Source organism: Leucopleurus acutus (genome assembly GCF_964270905.1).
Source record: "Leucopleurus acutus genome assembly, chromosome: 3".
Taxonomy (NCBI): Eukaryota; Metazoa; Chordata; class Mammalia; order Artiodactyla; family Delphinidae; genus Leucopleurus; species Leucopleurus acutus.
Genome location: NC_139145.1, coordinates 148,407,478 through 148,427,463, shown reverse-complemented (window position 1 = coordinate 148,427,463; position 19,986 = coordinate 148,407,478). Strand labels below are relative to the sequence as shown.

General features: G+C 43.5%; 1 protein-coding gene across 1 annotated transcript in view; it reads right to left on the bottom strand.

Moving 5' to 3' along the window:
• Positions 1–19,986, bottom strand: part of ADAMTS12 (ADAM metallopeptidase with thrombospondin type 1 motif 12) — a 393,027-nt gene that overhangs the window by 155,440 nt on the left and 217,601 nt on the right. The window contains 3 exon segments of the mRNA XM_082836323.1: positions 3,235–3,359; positions 16,830–16,913; positions 17,883–18,079. Coding sequence (XP_082692449.1) covers positions 3,235–3,359; positions 16,830–16,913; positions 17,883–18,079 — 406 coding nt within the window.

Below are 19,986 nucleotides of genomic sequence, written 5' to 3'. Positions count from 1 at the left end.
CATATCCTAGAAGGGCTCATTTCAATCAGTGACAAGAGTTTTGAAGAGTCGTTAATTAGTTGTATGGTTTTCTTTAGTTCAAGAAGTCTTTGACAAGAAAGACTAGCACAAACGCCAACAGGGTTCTGAGCTTTAGCTGGTTGCAGACCTTCAGATCATGGGGTTTGTGTGGGTGTGATTTCTGGCAATAAATGGTCTGCTTTTTGTGTCCATTGGGCCATAGAAAAGGTTCAGGCTCTGAGAACCCCCATAAGTTCTCAGTTCTCCAAGAGGCAATGGCTGGGACAATGGAACAGGAGAAAGCCAACTGTCATCTCCCAGCATGCGCAGCAGATGTGAATCCGCACCCCTACTAGCAGTGGTAGTTCCGTGTTGGAGAGCTAGATTGGATCATATAGCCCAAGCATTTCAAATAATTTCTGAGTCTGTGGGAGGACCGACCAAACGCTTTTCCACCCCTACTGCTAGATTTACTTTTTATTATTTCATTAAAAAAAAAAAAGTCTAGGTCTGCATGGAGCTGCTGGGAAAAGATGAATGATGCTTTTTGGTAATCTACCAACTTTCTGAAAGTGCAGGAAGTTGGGTCCCTTAAATAACTGTTCATTGAGTGCCTATTAAGTATCCAGCACTAAAGAAGATAAAAGCAGGTAACAAAAGGATTGTAAGATAGGGGTGGTCTTGCAGGCAAAGAGCTCCAGGAGGAGATCAGCTCCACCTCCGCCATGCACTGAGGATAGTAAAAGAGAAAACACGCCTTGGCATGCAGCCACCAGCCCCATTTCACAAGGCGTGTTCACACCAAACCCACCTTCTACTGAATGCACCTCTATAGCGAGCTCTGTTGAAGTGGATCTCAGCGTAGTCCTCCAGAAGCAAGTTCAGCCTTATACTTCCCTCCCTTCCTGAGCCTACCTATTTCTTCAGAGCAGAGGTTCTCAACAGGGGTTGATTTTTGTTCCCTGCACCCTCCTAGGGAACATCTGGCAACATCTGGAGACAATTTTAGCTGTCACAACTTCGAGGAGGGTGCTACTGCCATCTCATGGATAGAGGCCAGGGATACTGTGTTTTGTTTTGTTTTTTTCTGATATTTATTTATTTATGGCTACGTTGGGTCTTAGCTGTGGCATGCAGGATCTTTTCTTGTGGCCCGTGGGTTTCTCTCTAGTTGTGGTGTGTGGGCTCCCGAGTGCGTGGGGTCTGTAGCTGTGGCACACAGGCTTAGTGGCCCCGTGGCGTGTGGGATCTTAGTTCCCAGACCAGGGATCGAACCCACGTCCCCTGCATTGGAAGGTGGATTCTTAACCACTGGACCACCAGGGAAACCCCCAGGGATACTGTTAAATACACTTTAATGCACAGCCCCTCACAGCAAAGAATTAGCCAACCCAAAATGTCAATGGTGTTGATATTGAGAAATCCTGCTTCAGAACTTGAAATTCTCTCTACTGTCTAGGAGTTGGTAAGGTTCATCAAAGCTTGAAACCTGACCCCTGTTCTAAGGAAGAAAAACTATCACAGTAAGAAAAAAGGAGAACAGATCCTTCGTATCCTTACTGAGTAATAGTATGGCTATTGGGGTCAAGCTACCTGGATTTAAGTCTCTACTGTACCTGTTAAAAGCAGTGAGATTTTGGGCAAGTGACATAATTAAGCCTCAGTTTCCCCATCTGTACAATAGGAATGATTGACAGTAATGAACTACCAGGGTTGTTGTGGGGATTAAATGGAATGATGATTGTTCTAACAGATGTAGCATAGGGCCTGGCCCGTGTCAAATACTCCCTAAAGGCCAACTATCATTAACTCACTGATTTATGCATGTGCGAATGAGAGGAGAAACTATTTCTGCTTTCAGGGAAAGAAAGGAGACGGTGCTGAGACACAGCTGCCAGGTGGCCGATGCTGGTCCCATGATCCAGGGTTCTTCCCTATAGTCAGGTCCTGCCTAGACCGAAGTCTTCCCCTGGCCACTTGCCTGGGTCCTCATGTTCCCTGGCTGCCTGTTGGCTCCCCAAAGCCTCTGTGCTTACATTCTACACCCACACCAACCTATTTCCCAGGGGAGCTATGATCAACCCAGGTGTCATAAGACCTAATGAACCTAACGTAATAGGTTTATGCCACGGATTTATTTTGGAATGTATTTGCATTCAACCGAAGTTTTGATACTATCACTCAAAAGAGTGATTCTGATGATTGGAATTTTGGGTCAGGGTAAGGCAGAAATTTGGATAGGGTGTACATAGGTCATGTACATCCCTTGTACATAACCTATGCACTGGGATAACCCTGTCAAAGGGACAGATGACAAGTCAAGGTGTTCAGGGGCAGCCTGTCCTCCCCAGGGACACCAAACAGACACCCAGGGCCTTTCCGCTCATGAGGGTCTCTTCAGCTGGAGGGCCAGGCTGAAAGGCCTCTTCCACTACACATCTCTGGATTTCAGGATGTGTCTGAATGTGCATAGGAGTGCCCAGTGAAAACTTACTTTCCCCCCATTAAGAGCTTCATTTGTCTAGATTAAAATAGTGTCTGTTACATAGTAGGTACTCAAAAAATATTTAATGAATCAATGAGCAAACACAGCATTCCAAGAGCCTAGGTTGATCAGGTAAATTCACTAGCTTTTCACAGCTATGAGTCCTAGAAGGTCTGACAGTTCTTCTTTAGCACCACAGGGTCACTCTGTAGTCAGAACAAATAGTATCTTCATGAGGGTAAAAGGGAGAAAGGCGCAAGCAAACCACTCTTCCTATTCAGGGGAGGACCTTCTCCCCATATTCTGTCTTCAACATCAGTCAGAGATGGGTTACAAGGAGGACTGATTTCTTTAGAGATAGTTGCAGCTTTCTAAATTGGAGGAAATTTTTAAAAAGAAAATTAAAGGATGAGAAATTCCATGGTTAAGAGTTAAAGGAGCCTTTAATGAGGATCTGCTAACAAGCTTCCTGTTTATAGAGCTGCACCGAAAAGCCAGTTTTAAAGATGAAATCATCACTGGGATAGGAAAGAGCAGATGCAGTTTATTAACACAGAGAGCTGTGCACATTGAGCAAGTTTGCTGACTGCTCCCTTACTGGTATGGGAGTCAGGAAGTGTCTAGTTGATAGACGTTGCCTTTTAAATGGCAAGAGCAGCAAAGAGCAGAAGAATCTCATGAGGTTGAATACCTGGCAACCCTTTCACTTGCCAGCCCTCCCTGCCTGGCAGCCCCTGGCTCTGGGGTACCTGGTGAGAAGGACGGCCACATCATGATGGGCAGGGTTGAGGTCACTCTTGGGATTGATGCTCTTCTGCCACTTACAGAAGCTGGACAGTGTCTTCTCTGCATGGTGAACTATTTTCAATCCTTGCTGGAGAAAGAAGAGGAAGAGATTGGCATGGGTGATTTTTCTGGTCAGAGCCCATCACTTTAGTCTTCAGAAGCAGCTAGGTGAGATGAGCTCTGGGTGGGTGTCCCAGACATCTGGCAAGAATTCAGGGAGGCCAATGTACTCCTCTGGGCCAACCCCCTTCTCTAAACATGATCATTCCCACGACTTCCACTAAAAGAACACAAAGGGGAGAACTGCAGGATAGAAATTATTACTGGGACAAGTAGCCCTTGAAGAAAAACTAAAAATATATTAGCAAAGACCAAGATCTGTTTGAAGTTCTATTTCTACTGGTTCTCTTCTTCCTAAGCTAACACAATTCCAAAGAGACATTTTTATTTCTAATGCAAAATGAATAGATTTTCAACAAAAAGCATCTTCCTTTCATGAGGTATCCTGCAAGGATGTACTGGATGTTTCCTTGCCCATGGTTTCCATCTTGGTTTGACATCTGTGGGTAAAGGGCAGAGGGTGACATAATCTCTCCAGGCTTTTAACCAGTTAGGATCATTGATTGTCTGACAACAATTAGGACGCTGGGGTAGATGCCCCAGCCTGCAACTTCAAGGGCTCCTGAGTCATATCTAGCTGGCCCCCAGTTACTATTGGAGATGGAAGGAGAGGGCTTGTTCCAAATTAACTGGATGAACACTTGTCAAATGGGAGAGAAGAAAAAAGGGATAATCAGCCCTAGAAGGGCTCCAGTTTAATTCGAATTTCTAAAGGAGAAATTCCTTTCCCTTGCCTCATTTCTTCGGGATCTCTGTATAGTGCCATCTCTTAAACAGGGTGGATTCTACGTGGAGAATGACTACCTCCCTTGGCTCACTCCAATCCAAGTCTATTACTCTGGGCTCGGCCCAAGGTCTTCAGGGCTGTCTCTACATCAAACTATGAGCTTGCTTCTCTATATTCTGTATTTTGCTAAGGCCCACACCCAAATCCAACAAGGCCTGAGAGGCTTCAGTTGCTTGTCAGAGGTACTCCCAGGTCCCCCCACCCATGCTAATTGACTACCATAGATCACCTTCCCTTCATGAAAACACAGACAGGTGGCTCATCGCTCATAAAAACTCACTGAACTCCCTAGTGTAAAGAATTTAAATAAAAGCAACAGACTTCATTATTTAACAATCCTCATCATTATATCATCCATTATAGGGTATATGGTGGTGGAGGGAGAGAGGTTCTGGGGACTAGCTGGGCACAGGTGAGTCAGTCTCCTATTCAACTAGTAAAACTGTAGTTAGAACAGGAACCCTACTGGAACAAACATCCCACACCCACCATAAGGAACTGGCTAGGTGGCATGAATTACAAATGGAGGAAAGAAAAGGAGTGAGGGTGGAGGGTAGAAGGATGGGAAAGGAGAAAAGGAAGGAAAGAAACATTTCTTGATCATTTACTTATGTGCCAGATATTTTCACATAAATTCTCTAATTTAATTTCATCTTCTCAGGTTACTTGTAAAGAAAGCATTGTTATTTTCATTTTATAATAAGAGGAAGTTAAACCTCAGAGAAGTGAAGAACTAGCTGAAGGTCACTCAGGTCAGTTACTGAATCAAAGACTATGAGAACAGGGGCTCCTTGATGAAGCTGTACTTCTAATCGGTGACCAGCCTCATTAGAAAGGTGTCTTACTTCCCCTTCAGACAAGAAGGCAAGTTATCAGACAAAACATTAGCTATGATTAGATTGCTTTGAGGTTTGTTTTAAACCCTACATTTGTTTGTTTGTTTGTTTTGGGGGGAGGAAGTCTCTGAAAGAATACTCATTAATTAAAAAATCATGCCATTTTGCATTGTTCCAAAGAAAATGAAAGTGGTATAAATCTAACAAAACATGCACAGGATCTGTATCTGGAAAATTACAAAATTCTGAGGAATGACATGAGTCTTGATCTAAACTTCACACCTTATACAAAAATTATCTCAAGATGTATCACAGACTGAAATGTAAAATATAAAACTTTCGAAAAAAATCATAGGGGAAAATCTTGGGTCCCTAGGGAAAGAGTTCAGAGACTGGATACTAATCAGATGATCCAGAAAAGGAAAAACTGAAAAATTGGACCTCATCCAAATGAAAAACTTTTGCTCTGAGAGAAACTTGTGAAGAGAATGAAAAGATGAGCTACAGAGTGAGAGAAAGTATTTGTAAGCCATATAGCTGTCAAAGGACTTGCCTCTAGAAAATCTAAAGATCTCTCAAAACTCAACAGTAAAAGAACAATGAGAAAACAGGCAAAAGACATGAAGAGACATTTCACTGAAGGGGATATACAGACGGCGAATAAGCACAACAAAAAGATGTTGAACCTCATTAGCCGTCAGAGAACTGCAAATTAAAACCACAATGAGATATCACTACCTGCCTATCAGAATGACTAAAATTTTAAAAAGTGACAGCACCCAAACAATGGTAAGGATGTGGTAAAATTGGGTCACTCGTACACTGCCGGTGAGAACGTAAAATGGTATAGCCGCTATGGAAAACAGTCTGAAGTTTCTTAAAAAACTAAACATGCAACTACCCTATGACCCAGCAAGTACATTCCTGGACATTTGTCCCAGAGAAATGAAGACTTATGCTCACACAAAAGCCTGTAGTGGAATGTTCATAGCAGCTTCATGCATGATAGCAGAAAACTGGAAACAACCCAAATGTCCCTCAATGAGTGAATGGCTAAATAAACTGTTATATACCATGGAATGCTACTTAGGACCAAAAAGGAACAAATTCTCCATACACACAACTTGGACGGATCTCAAGGGAATTACACTAAATGAAAACAATCCAATCTCAAGAGGTTATATACTATATGATTCCATTTATATAACATTCTTGAAATGACAAAATTATACAGACGTAGAACAGATTAGTGCTTTCCAGGAGTTAGGCCGGTAGACAGAAGGGAGGTACAAAAGGGTAGCATGAGGGATCTTTGTAATGGAACTGTTCTGTACTGTGGCAAATGTTCCAGAAATCTATACATGTTAAAATTGCATAGACCTAACTGTGAATACACACACACACACACATACATCAATTAGTGCTTGTAAAACTGGTGAAATCTGAATAAGGTAGGTGGTTTGTATGAATATCAATTTATTGGTTCTAATGTTGTACCAAAGTTATAAGAGATGTTACCACTGGGGGAAACTGGGGGAAAGGTATATGGGATTTCTCTGTACCACTTCTTACAACTGCATGTGAATCTACAATTACCTCAAAAAAAATTTTAATACCTTAAAAATGATAACTGATCTGAATCAAGGCTAGAGGGTTGCAATAGAAGGTCTTATAAAGCAGGGGTCCCCAACCCCCGGGCCGTGGGCCGGTACCAGTCCGTGGCCTGTTAGGAGTTGGGCCGCACAGCAGGAGGTGCGCAGCAGGCAAGCGAACGAGTGAAGCTTCACCTGCTGCTCCCCATCGCTCCCCATCGCTCACTTCACCACCTGAAACCCCTGCGCCCTGATCGCTGACATTACCATCTGAACCATCCCCCCTGCCGCCGTCAGTGGAAAAATTGACTTCCACGAAACAGGTCCCTGGTGCCAGAAAGGTTGGGGACTGCTGTTATAAAGCACTTTTCAGTATGAGTCTATGTGGGTTACTAATTAAATACGTGTGAGTTCCCAGAGTTTTGAATCAAAGGGAACCTATAATCTTTCAGATGGGTTACAGTGGGTAGGACGAGCCCACACATCACAGACCCACATACCCACACACCCTCTCTGAGGTTCAGTTAAGTTCCCTATTTAAATAGCCATGAATGTAAAAGCTTGTTAGAGCCAAGGTGGCCACACAGGCAGAAGCAGATGGAGCCCCTCTCGAAATGTCCTCCTGTGGCTCACAGTCCCTGGAGGGGGTACACAGTTCAAGGTGGGATATTGTCAGACTGGAAAAAAATCAAATTTTTCCTTCAATATTGTCCTTTTTTTTTTAAACATCTTTATTGGAGTATAATTGCTTTACAACGGTGTGTTAGTTTCTGCTTTATAACAAAGTGAATCAGCTATACATATACATATATCCCCATATCCCCTCCCTCTTGCATCTCCCTCCCTCCCACCCTCCCTATCCCACCCCTCTAGCTGGTCACAAACCACAGAGCTGACCTCCCTGTGCTATACTGTCCTTTTATACACTGGCTGGACTCACAATTTTGGAAGAATTTACATACCAATCCACATGTGTCTGTTTGAGGAAAAGTGAATGTTTACAAACATCCACTGTCCCTGGATTCTGAGCCAAATTCAGTGTCAACAAGGACATATCTTCACTGTCACGGGGAAAGCAGTCATCTTCCAGATGCTGCAGCATAAATCCTGCCTCCAATTTTCCCATCGTTACTACGAGCCCATTTCCCTGAAGGATCTTGGGAACCATAAACCCAATCGTCTCATTTCAACAGTGAGGAAATCCAGGCCAGAGAGGGGAGTAATTCAGCAGGTTTTGGCAGAGCAAGGTTGTGATGCAAGGTATGCAGCTACTAATCCAGGAATTGTGGTTTCCAAACTATTGAAGACTTCTCTAAACCTTCTGTTTGAATAACTGCAAAGAATTAGCAATTCAGCTATCAATGGTTATCACTTATTTATCTCCCCCACCTCACACTCCCACCACCAGAAAGGAGACAAACACAGGCAGAGACCCTCTCCTTCCAAGATCCCCAGCTCTCCTTCCTCGTTTTACTCTCCGGCCACTTCTTGGGCTCCTTTATGGGCTCTTCTGCCCTGCTTTTGGCTCATTGCTAGTTCACTCTCAATCACAGTTGTATTTTGGGAAATCACCTATACACTATTAACTCTCAAATCTCAATCTCATTCCAAACCTCTCCTGGAGTTCAAACTCACGTACCCAAATCTCTTGATGGACACCCCCTTCCAGATGGCACCAGAGGTACCCACAGCTCAGCAACCCTGAAATCCTTTCTCTCCACGTTAACCTGCTATTCTTCCTGCATCCTCTTAGTTACAGGAACCACCATCAGTGTCCTCCTGCTGGTCTCTCCTCTCTCCTTATTCGGCATCTCAATCTGTCATGATGTGCTGCTAACTTTACCTCCTCTCCATCTTTACTCCCAACTGCCCTAGCTCAAACCCTCATCATTTTATGCCTGGATTAATTCTTACAGCATCTCTTAACTGTTTTCCTTCTTTCTTCTCTTTAAATCTATCCTCCCAGGACTTCCCTGGTGGTCCAGTGGTAAAGAATCCGCCTTCCAATGCAGGGGATGTGGGTTCGATCCCTGGTCAGGGAACTAAGATCTCACATGTCGCGGGGCAACTAAGCCCACGTACCACAAATACTGAGCTCGCGTGCCTCAACGAGAGAGCCCGTGTGCCACAAACTACAGAGCCCACGCGCCCTGGAGCCTGCGTGCCACAACTAGAGAGAGAGAACCCACATGCCACAACTAGGGAGAAGCCCACACACCACAACGAAGAGCCCCCACCACAATGAAAAAACCCGTATGCCTCAACGGAGACCCTGTGTGCTGCAACTAAGACCCGACGCAGCCAAAAAACTAAATAAATAAATAAAATAAAAAATTAGATAAATCTATCCTCCTTGCCATTGCCAAGTTAATCTAGCCAAAATCAAAGTCTGCTCATATCACCATGTAAGACTCAAGACCCTTTAAAGTCTAACCTCCAGGAAGCCTTCCCTTCATTTTCAATCTTATAGTTTATGTTCCAGCAACATTCAAACTGCCTGTATCACCATTTCCCCCAGGCCCACGCACACGTTATGTTTCTCCTTGCTTTCTTCTGGCTGCTTGCTCTGCCTAGAACACCTCCTTTCTCTCATCATTTACTCCCTTTAACTTACTCAGCATCCATTAATTCTTTAAGATTCAATTGGGGCATTTCCAAGGAGCATTCCCTGCCCCCAGTCTGGAGTCGTTTCCTACAAATACATCTTGTGCATCTTGGTTCACAGCACTTGCTGCACTAGGTTAAAATGTTAAAACTGTGTGATGTTATTCTCAGAGCTTTCTGAGAATCTGTTCCCGGTTTATAACCCTCAGTTTAGCTCAAATAAAATTCCCTTTTTTTAATCTTCTTAACTTGATAGTTAATGGAATTTTCATTGACATGAGAAAAAAAATATTGGCCCAAAGTCTGTCCCCAAATCTTGCTTGCTTTCTCCCTGTTGCCTCTGTCAGTTCCTCTTACAGGCAAAGCAAGAGTTGCTGGTCATTTGTAGCTGGGTGCCTTGCCCTTGTACAGAATTTTCATCTGCAGTATGTGGCATTTAACACAAGTTCAGTGCTTACTGCTTGTCTGCTAGATGTCGTGACTCTTCCAGGAAGTTTGAATTAAGCACCACTCTTTTCAGCCTCCTCAGCCTTTTTATCTCCAAGTCTCATAAGAGGTTAAGTCCAACACTTTCTCAGTTTCTTGAATGTACTTGATCCCAGGAGCCTTGGTTAGTGTTATTAGCTACACCTCAACACCATGCAGCCCTCAGCACACACAAGATACAGAGGAGCTTTGGAGAGATCACACTGGCACACAATGAATAAGGGGAGACTTGTACAGTACCAAACATTTCCTATAAAGCATCCTCGTCATTATTCGAGCTTGTCAAAACAAACCCCCATCCAGACAAATTTTTTTCGTATTTCCTTTGAAAACAAAAATAGATTTCCCTTTTTGTTCTTTCATCATTTTTTCTCACCTCATTTTCTAAAACAAGTCCAATTCACTTCCCACTTCCCCTTTCCTATTTATTTGAGTATGTGACCTGATTGGACAGGGAGGTGACCTAGAGGAAATCAGTGGTGGCTCGCAGAAAGAGTCCCAAATGGGAGAGAGAAGATGATCTTGCAAGAACATGGCTTTTATTATAAATTGTTCTCTTTGTAAGCTCTCTCTTTACAATGAAAAAAAATCATGTATTGATTTCCTTGAGAATTTGCGATTCAACGCACAATCTGATCCTGCTCTGCTAGCCAGGCTTAGGTTCCTGGAAGAAAGAGAACAGGCAGAGAAGGGAAAAGCAGTAAAGTGGAATAACTCATCTGATGATCAAAGGAAGAGATACTTGATTTTTTAAAAAATTAATTAATTTATTTTTGGCTGCACTGTGTCTTCGTGTCTGAGCGTGGGCTTTCTCTACTTGCAGCGAGCAGGGGCTACTCTTTGTCGCGGTGCGCGGTCTTCTCATTGCAGTGGCTTCTCTTGTTGCGGAGCACGGGCTCTAGGCGTGTAGGCTCAGTAGTTATGGCGCAAGAGCTCCGCGGCACGTGGGATCTTCCCAGACCAGGGCTCGAACCCGTGTCCCCTGCATTGGCAGGAGGATTCTTAACCACTGCGCCACCAGGGAAGCCCGAGATACTTGATTTTTTAAAAAAGTGATGAATGTACGAATTCATTTACCTTATTTTTGACATTTATCTTGAAAAAGCAGCAGTTCTATAGGTTATAACAGACCCACAAATCACCCTGGGGGCAGGGAAGTCACCAGTCTGAACTGCCGGAGTTAACAGGCTTTTAACCCCAGAGGCTCACAGAAGTGAACCCAACACTAAATCACTCTGAGACCAAGAGCGAAATCCTCTATGAAAAGTCATCTCCCTCCCGTCTGTCAGCTCTACTGCAGCTCCTTCAAGCCAGCCTGACACCCGCAGGCTCTACCCCTCAATGGCACAGCGACCTGGGGCCCATCTGGCTGGCGTCATCCCAACTCGCTCCCATCCCAGTTTTGTCTCCAGCCTGTTCTTAAAAGAAGTCTCCAACTTCTTATGATTCTAATCTTCTCCTTTAGGTTTTCTGTTTTCTGTCAAGGACTTTGGTACAGTTTCCTCATCTGTGAAATGAGTATCACAGTAACAAGTTTCCAGGGTTGTTGTGGGACCTGATGATGATGACAATGATAAGAATAAGAATGATACTGACAAGTAACACTGATGGAGTGGTTTCTACAAGCCAGATACGAGGCTGACTATTACGTGAATTAACATGTTTGATTCTCATAGCAACCCTAGGAAGTAAATATTTACCAAATGAAGAAATGGAGACACAGATAAGTAACCTACCAAAGGTTACATGACTAGAAAGAGGGGGGACTGCCTATAGACCTGTGCTCACTACAATGTTAACTGCTCACAAGAGTAGGAGGGAAGGGAGCAATCCTATCTGTAACCCCAGCCCAAAAGTAGAGCAGGGAGGCCATTGAATGAGTTGGTCTAAAGTGGAAAGGGCTAAAGGTTAAGTTTGTGTGCAAGTCCTTGAGGGAGAATGGAAGTTCAAAGGATAGGACTAGGGTCCTAAAGTGGAAATGAGAATTTGATTTAGGGCTGGATGGAGGCAGGATAGGACAGAGAGCAACCGGGCTCATCTCTGAAGCCACTCTGATTGCTTGGCCCCTGATGTCTTTTTTTTTTTAATTTTTAAAAACTTTTTTATTATGGAAAATTTCAAACATATACAAAAGTGGAAGGAGTAGTGTAATAAATCCCCATGAATCCATCAGTTAGCTTCAAAAATGATCAACACATGGCCAATCTCATCTCACCATGATGTCTTAATATGCTCATGGTTTTGTGTACCTGAGTTTCCACTGGTCCAAAATGTGACCCTCTATTCTTTGAGATGTCTCCAGGATGCTCCCAAATTAGTATTGCATCCGACTAATTTATTCTCAAAATGTGATGAAATTCCCCAGTGGTTTTTTACATGGCAGTAACTGACATAGAGAAACTGTATTTTATGTATGTAGGTTAATCACCAAGTCTCTGGAACCCACCACAGAAAATGAAGTCCAAAATGCTGTTAGCTGTCAGGTATGACTTTGAATAAGAAAGATGAGAGCCATAGAAAGTCACTGATGGAAGAGACCTACCTCAGTGTTCCCCACCTCATGTCACTTCCCACAGAGCCTCAGAGCCATCTCTCTAATGCCTTTCTCTCCATTTCATCTCTCAGTTTGGAATCAACCAGAGACTCCCACAGGATTAGATCCAAACCCCTTTATGGGGCCACAGGCTTGTCATGACTTGGCCACTTATCTTCACCCACTGACTGCTGGCCTCACTCATTCACTCTTTCTCTTATCTGTTATATAACAGTAGGGCTAAGTGGCAAGTAACACCAGACCCAACCTTTGCCAGACCCAGTCTTACACACTAACGGAGGAAAGTGTGTCAGGCAAATAGATGTAAAGTTACAATTCGGATATGTGCTATGAAGGAGAAATGCAGTATTGTGGGAGTATATAATAAAATATTACTGGGCATGGACATCAGGGAAGGCTTCCCGAGCCAGGAGACACTTGAGCTGAGATCTGAAGGATGAAGGTGTTAACTAAGTGAAGTCAAAAAGGAAGACAGTCCAGGCAACAACAAGACCAGCAGCAGGAGAAAGCATGATAAGTAGAAGACTATCACTCTATCTCAAGAGCAAGGAGGGCATAGTAAGTGATTAGAGAGGGAAACAGAGAAACACTGGATTGCGTTAAACCAGGGATGGGCTTTGGAAAGGGGTGTCAGGAGGGTAGAGATAATCAGATTACCATTTAGAGATCATCCTGGCTGCAATGAGAAAACAAGATCAAAAGGAATCCAAGCAGACCAGAAAGTACATACAACTATAGCCCAGGAAAGAGATAACTGTATCTTGAATTAAAGTGATGTAAATGAGACGGTCAGAGAAAACTGTCAGTACATGATGATGGGCTGGATACGGGGTGGAGCGGGGAGAAGGAGGTGTCATGGATGCCTTCTGGGTCTTTGGCTCCTACAACAGGAAGGATGATTATGTCACACACAGAGACAGGTAACACTGGAACAAGACCAGGTGTGAACGGAGGTGGGCAGGTTTCGATCAGCTGCTCTCCTGCCTCTGACAAAATCTCATTGTTTCCTTTTTTCACAGCAAGGTTTCTGAGCCTCCCATTTTGTGGTTCATGATCAGTGGTGTGTTCACAGCCCCTCACAGATAAATGGTCTAGCATATATGCATGCTTAGTGCTTAGTTTAAGCACTAAGGCTATTGTCCCTACTTCTAGGTTCCCCTTCCTGGGATGTCCTTCCTCACTGGTTAATTTCTTCTTGTCCTCTAAAACCCAGCATAGACATCCAAGTATCCTTCCTTATCCCAGGTACTCTTTTTCTTTTCTTTGTATTAATGACAAGCTCAATTTGAAATTTTCTATTCTGTGCCTTTGTGCAGGAGATGCTAAGCTCCTCACAATCAGAAATACGACGTTGATTCATATTTGTACCCTCACCAGCTAGCACAGCATGAGACATAGAGTTGACGTACCACAACGTGCTTCTCATTTACAGATGAAGAAAAAAGGAGGGATGCAGCAATGATGTGACTTTCTCAGAGTTACCTACGGGATGATGACAGAGTCAGGACTCGAACTCAGGTCTCCTTGCTCAAGAGCAGTCACCTCCCAGTACCTCACACTGTACTTCCTGCCTGTGGCTGCTACCCTGATGTAAGTTAAGGGCTGGAATCATTGCTGTTTGCTGTTGATGGGGCTGCTCATTAGTCCAAGATGTGAAGAATAGTTAGAGCCATGATCTGGGAATCAAGAAAATGAGAATTGTGAATTGCAACTCTCCAATGAGTTGGCCGTTCTGTTGTCAAATTATGAACCTTGTATCCCTTGGAGATTCTATAAAAGCTTGAATGAGGAAGATATTTGGCAAGTGGGAGAAAGGAAGCCGTGGATTTTTGCAGCAAATCATTTGTGTCTCATTGCACTTGCGAAATGAGGAAGGGAAGAAGAAAAACAATGTAACTGTGGTGGGGTCAGAGAGGTAATGGCCAATCCAGTTCTTTCAAAGGATTCCACTGGAAGCAAGACTTTGGCGGCATTGTTTCCTGGAATGAAGAGCTACAGAGTTAAAAGGGGCCCAAAATCCACAGAAGCCACATGTTGAGCTCCCACTAGTGCTGCTGTTGAAACTGCAGAGGGTAAAGGTTTTTCCTTCCCACACCCAGAAGAACCTTCCTTTTTTCCCCCTGTAGCTAAGCATGCATATATGCTAGGCCATTATACAGTAGTGAAAATTTGTCTTCCAAGGTATCCAGGTATAATTTTCAAAAAGTTAAAAACATAATTCTCAGACAGATATATAGTGAGCACATGTTCAAGATATTTAACTCACTAATTTAACTCACTAATAAGGAGACAGGCAAGATGGCAAAGCTGGTTCGGAGGCAGATACATGAAACTGATGCAACTATAGTCAGTTTAAAAAAAAAAAAAGAATGCTGGCCTAAGACTGCTACATTAGATACAAAATTACATAATGTTCCACAGACCAATAAAACCATAGTCTTTGGAGTTATCTTCTTGTTGGACACAAATCATTTCCATCTCTACTGTCCAAAACCCATTTGTACTCTATCAGTTTCCTGCATGTTAACACCTAACTTTACCATGTCTAGACCCTAATCAATCATGAATAATAATCAAACAAAGTAACATTCCCACAGAGTGACATAGGTCATGTTAGACACTGAAAGGACACATAGTTTTTGTTTTGCCTGGTTTCTAAGTTTCGGGTAAATTTTCTTAACAAAAGGTTTACAGGAAGGGAAATAATATATCCATCGGTATTCCAAGATACCCAAAGTATATCTTGAGTGACTAAGGGAAATAGCGATGGTAGAGGGGAGAAAAAGAAAAAAAGATCAGGCTCCAGAGATCGTTGTTTTAAAATCTTCTGCCTGGAGGCTTCTACTCCGAAAGCAATCAACCCTGCCCTGAGCATTTTGACCTCAGATCTCTTGCTGATGAAGATTTGAACGATGCCCTTCTTCACATATCTCAGCTGCTGGCTAAGTGCTATAGATTGCAAAGTCATTTCATCAGGTTGGCCGGTTCAGTCATTCACTAAATTTTACTTCATTCATTTATTTATTCATTCATTCATGGCCAGGCACTGTGTTCAGTGCTGGAGACAAAGCCAAGGATAAAGGGACATAGTTACCGCTCTCATGGAATTCACATTCTGATGGTGGCTGAGATAAATAAGAAAAGAGAAAACAAATACACAGACTGTTAATGAATTGTAAGAGTGGTATCAGTAAAGGAAGTAAATCACTTTCTGTGATGGAGAACAGTTAAGTGGGACCAGCTTTGGGTAGGCTGGTCATTGAGACCTCTCTGAAGAGGCAGCATTTCAACAGAGGCCTGAGAGGTGAGAAGGTGTCAGCCACTGAGCAGAGCCAGGGCAGGGGTGTTTCAGGCACTGGGAACCTCAAGTGCATAGGCCATGAGGCTGACGGGGGCCTTGCGTGTTCTGGAACCTATCTGAAGTCCAGTGCGGGGGTGGGCAAAGTGGGGGGATGTGGGGTAAGCGAGGCAGAGAGTGACACAAGGAAAAAATGGAAAGGTAGACGGAGGCTAGACCATGAATGTCTCTGCAGGACGCAGTAAGAAATGCTGAATTTGTTCTAAAAACAACATAAATCCATTAAATAGTTTTGCTCAGTGGAGCAACTCAATTTGTATCTAAAATTGCCATTCTAACTGCTACGCAGAGATTGGATTAGGGTGCTGGGGGTGTCAGGGAAGGCTTAAAATAGGAAGAGCATTTGGGATCTCACTGTGGTAGTCTAGGCAGGATATGATAAAAGCCATAAACCAACACAATGACTGTGGACATGATGAACAGTGGGTGATTTTGAGATGCACTTTGAAGGTAGGAGCACGGTGGGCCTTGCTGTGGAACGTGGAAGATAAGAAAGGAGGGAAGCAAGAGTGACTCCCAGGCTTATGTAACAGTGCACAATAGCACCATTTACTGAGATGGGTAAGATGGAGGGTAGGGGAAGGGTGGAAGGCAGGGCTGAGATGATTCGGGCAGGGAGTAATCAAGAATTCCACTTTGGACTAAGTTTCCAAGTTCAAGTGGAGTAGAACACATCCAGGTTGAGATGTCAAATAAGCAACTGGATGTAAGTCTGGAGCTCAAGTAGGAGGTCTGGGTTTGAGGTATCAGTTGAGTCTCAGCATACACATGCTCTCTAAGTCTCTGAGAAGAGATAGAATCCCCAAGTAAAATTGCGGAGAGACAAGCGGGCCCAGATCCGAGAGACATGTATTAATATGCAAGAGGTAAATAAACGGTGTAAAAGGTTCAGTATTTCCATGTCTCTCCTAACTTTTATTTGAATCACCCAGCCATAACATGATTTAGTCTGTTTCCACTGTGGAACATTCTTAGTCACTGCTGTCAATCTGATTTGTGAGTTACTGGATACAAAGACCGTCAGGTGATTTCAAGTCTGTATATCTTGGAAACGTTCTCTATCTCCCACTTGACATCCCTGAATTCCCAAGAAAATAACACGGATGGGCTTCCAAACATCTTTCTGGTACCCTCTTTCTTGTCCATCCACAGCTCTTCTGAAGGAAGCAGGTAGGGAGTGAAGAGCCAGGTCACAAGACCGGTGGGGAAACTATTCCTTACCTCTTCTTCTTCAAGTAGAATGAGCCGAACCACAACGATGTGAATTGCATTGCCAATGCTTGGGTTATGGAACAACCCGGTGACCTAGAGTCAGAAACGGAAAACCGTTAGGCTCACATGAACAGAGAACAGATAAATGCTGGAGGAGGGGAAGAAACAGAACTGTAATATAGTTGAAATAATTCCTTATCTTATAGATCAGGAATTTTTGGTGGAGTGCAAAGATGAGTGAGATACGGCCACGTGGGAAAGCAGGAAGTATTACAAGGCAAAACGGAAGCTTCAAATTAGGGGTCCTTAACTTTATTCCAATTCTAGCTCCAACTACCTTGAAGAAATCATGTTCTAGTTCTTTGTCTCAGTTTCCTCATTTGTGAACTTATATAAATCAGTGAGGAAAAAATCATACTAAAATGATTGAGTCACTTGATAAGTAACTAGTAGAAAATGTACATGATACATTATAAGTTTTCCTAGGAGACATGTTTTTAAGAGAAAGACTAATTTGTACTTAATTATCTAGGCATGGAATATATTTATAAATATAAATACAAATATATACATATATATATATATATATATATATATATATATATATATATATTAAAAGGACCAGGGAATTCCCTGGCAGTCCAGTGGTTAGGACTCTGCACTTTCAGGGCCAAGGGCCCGGTTCAATCCCTGGTCGGGGCACTAAGATCCTGCAAGCTGTGCAGCCAAAAAAAAAATTAAAAAAAATTAAAAAATAAAGGGGGCTTCCCTGGTGGCACAGTGATTGAGAGTCCGCCTGCCGATGCAGGGGACGCGGGTTCGTGCCCCGGTCTGGGAAGATCCCACATGCCGCGGAGCGGCTGGGCCCGTGAGCCATGGCCGCTGAGCCTGCGCATCCAGAGCCTGTGCTCCGCAATGGCAGAGGCCACAACAGTGAGAGGCCCGCGTACCGCAAAAAAAAAAAAAAAAAAGGATCAAAAGAAGGTCTCTTGTTTGGGGGATGGAGCACCTCTAGTGGTATCTATTCACCAGCTGCCCCTGTCCCCACGTGGTCTGACGTACCATGTTCATGATGGTGAGGATATAGGACTCCACATTCTCGCTCCCATGGTACTCAATCATCTTCGTGTCGGCCACCACCAGGGTCTCCACCCACCTCTCCTTGCTGATGGAACGCCGAGAGAGGCTTCTGCCTGGCAGCTTGCTCCTCTCCCACTTCTCTCGCTGTAGCTCTTGCTTCTGGGAGGTGCCAAGACTGTCTAAACATTAACCAGAAGACAGGGGGTTCATTCTCTATCTCTCTCACATATTACTCACTTATGTTTATAAAGATGCAAGGCTGTAAGTTTAAGTTATATTTAATAATGCATGAATACAACGTTCTTATCTATTTGACTGGAATGGAAGAAGAGATCAGTTTAAATGAATATGACCCAGATAAGTGAAATTGGAATATGACAGGGAGGTTCAAATATACTGCTCTGAAATAATTATTACCTGTGTCATTAAATAGGTCCCTCATTAAAAAGATATTACAATCAAGAATGGGAACTTTCTTCTCCTTCTCCAGCTCCTTCTCCTCTAAACTATTCAGGGCTTACTGAACGCAAGGCAAGGTACTAGACTTTAAAATGCTAAGTTGCAGGACTTCCCTGGTGGTCCAGTGGTTAGGACTCCACACTCCCAGTGCAGGGGGCCTGGGTTCCATCCCTGGTCAGGGAACTAGATCCCACATGCTGCAACTGAAGATCCTGCATGCGGCAACGAAGATCCCACGTGCCTCAACTAAGACCCAGTGCAGCCAAATAAATAATTTTTTTTTAAAAAAAAAGCCAAGTTGTTTATCCTCATGAACATCTGAGGGGCCTACTGCTATCTCCGTCTTGCAAATGCAGAAACTGATGCTCAAAGTGGCTGGTTAAATAACTCCCCAAAGTCACACAGCCCATAACATCCATGGAAGATCCAGGATTTTCTATGCCCTAAAATCACGCATTTTCATATACACCACACTGCCTCCCACAGAGTAAATATGCATAAAACTGCAGAAATGTAAGCTGGAAAAGCTGCATGTGGTTCAGGATATCCTACTTCACGAAGGTATTTTTAAAAAGCTGGAAAAGATCTAGCAAAGCACAGTGAAACTCTCAAGGTGACTCATAGGTTTAAGTATGGAAAAGACAATATATGAGGATCATAGTCTGGAAGGCAAAACCCAGAAGAGGCTATAGAATCATGAAGAGAATTAGAATCATTCTCAAACTCGCAGAAGTTTGAGAAGCACCTCCTTGAAACCTGAAAGAGGTCTATCTATTTAAAACCAAAATAAGAATAAAGTGCTACTTCACACATTGGGAAGTTTAACCCAAGTGGTGGTCAAGTCTAAAAGGTTTCAGTGGGCTCAGAATGGTTTAGAGAGTTGACAAAAGATCAATTTACCAAAAGAGTAAATAAGGAAAGGAGGCTGGGCTGATGGAGAAGCAGTCTCAGTCTTTGAAGATTTCTATCAGGAAGACAGCCACACACCTGCTACCTACTCTCATCGGCACCCTGGACTGCTGGCCGGGGCAGAACAGGAGAGCAGAACAGCAAAGCTCACACCCCCTTCCTCCTCTCTGGTGATGGCCACCCAGCCTCAGCTTGAATACTTCCGGTGCTGGGGGCACGCACCAACTCACAGTTCCCTCCTGTAGTGAGCTGGAACCTCCTCCCTGGCATTTCCACTTATTAGTCTGGTCCTGTTCTTCCGAGCCGTCTAGAGCCACACCTCCTCCTGAGGCCCTGCCTCAGACATGGAATAGGGACAACTCAAACCATATCCTCTCCTCTCCCCACAGTGCTCTCTGGATTGTAGAGCTGATTACACTGGTTTGCTATGTAACCCATCCTGGTTCCTCAGTTTTGCTTTACATGTGAAGTTAGAACACACTACACTGAGTAATATTTACAAAAGAAATGACACATGACCATAGGGCTAAATAAATTCAAATTCTATTATTGTGAGTTTTCCTTGAAAATAATAAAGATGTACTTTGATATGAGACTTTTGAAAAATAATTCAGGATTGCAGAAACCTTAGGGGGAAGTGCTGTGAAGACTTACAAACGGGGAGACGGTTAACCCCTCATCTGCGGTAGAACGACTTTCTATCTTCCTTCTCCCCTTA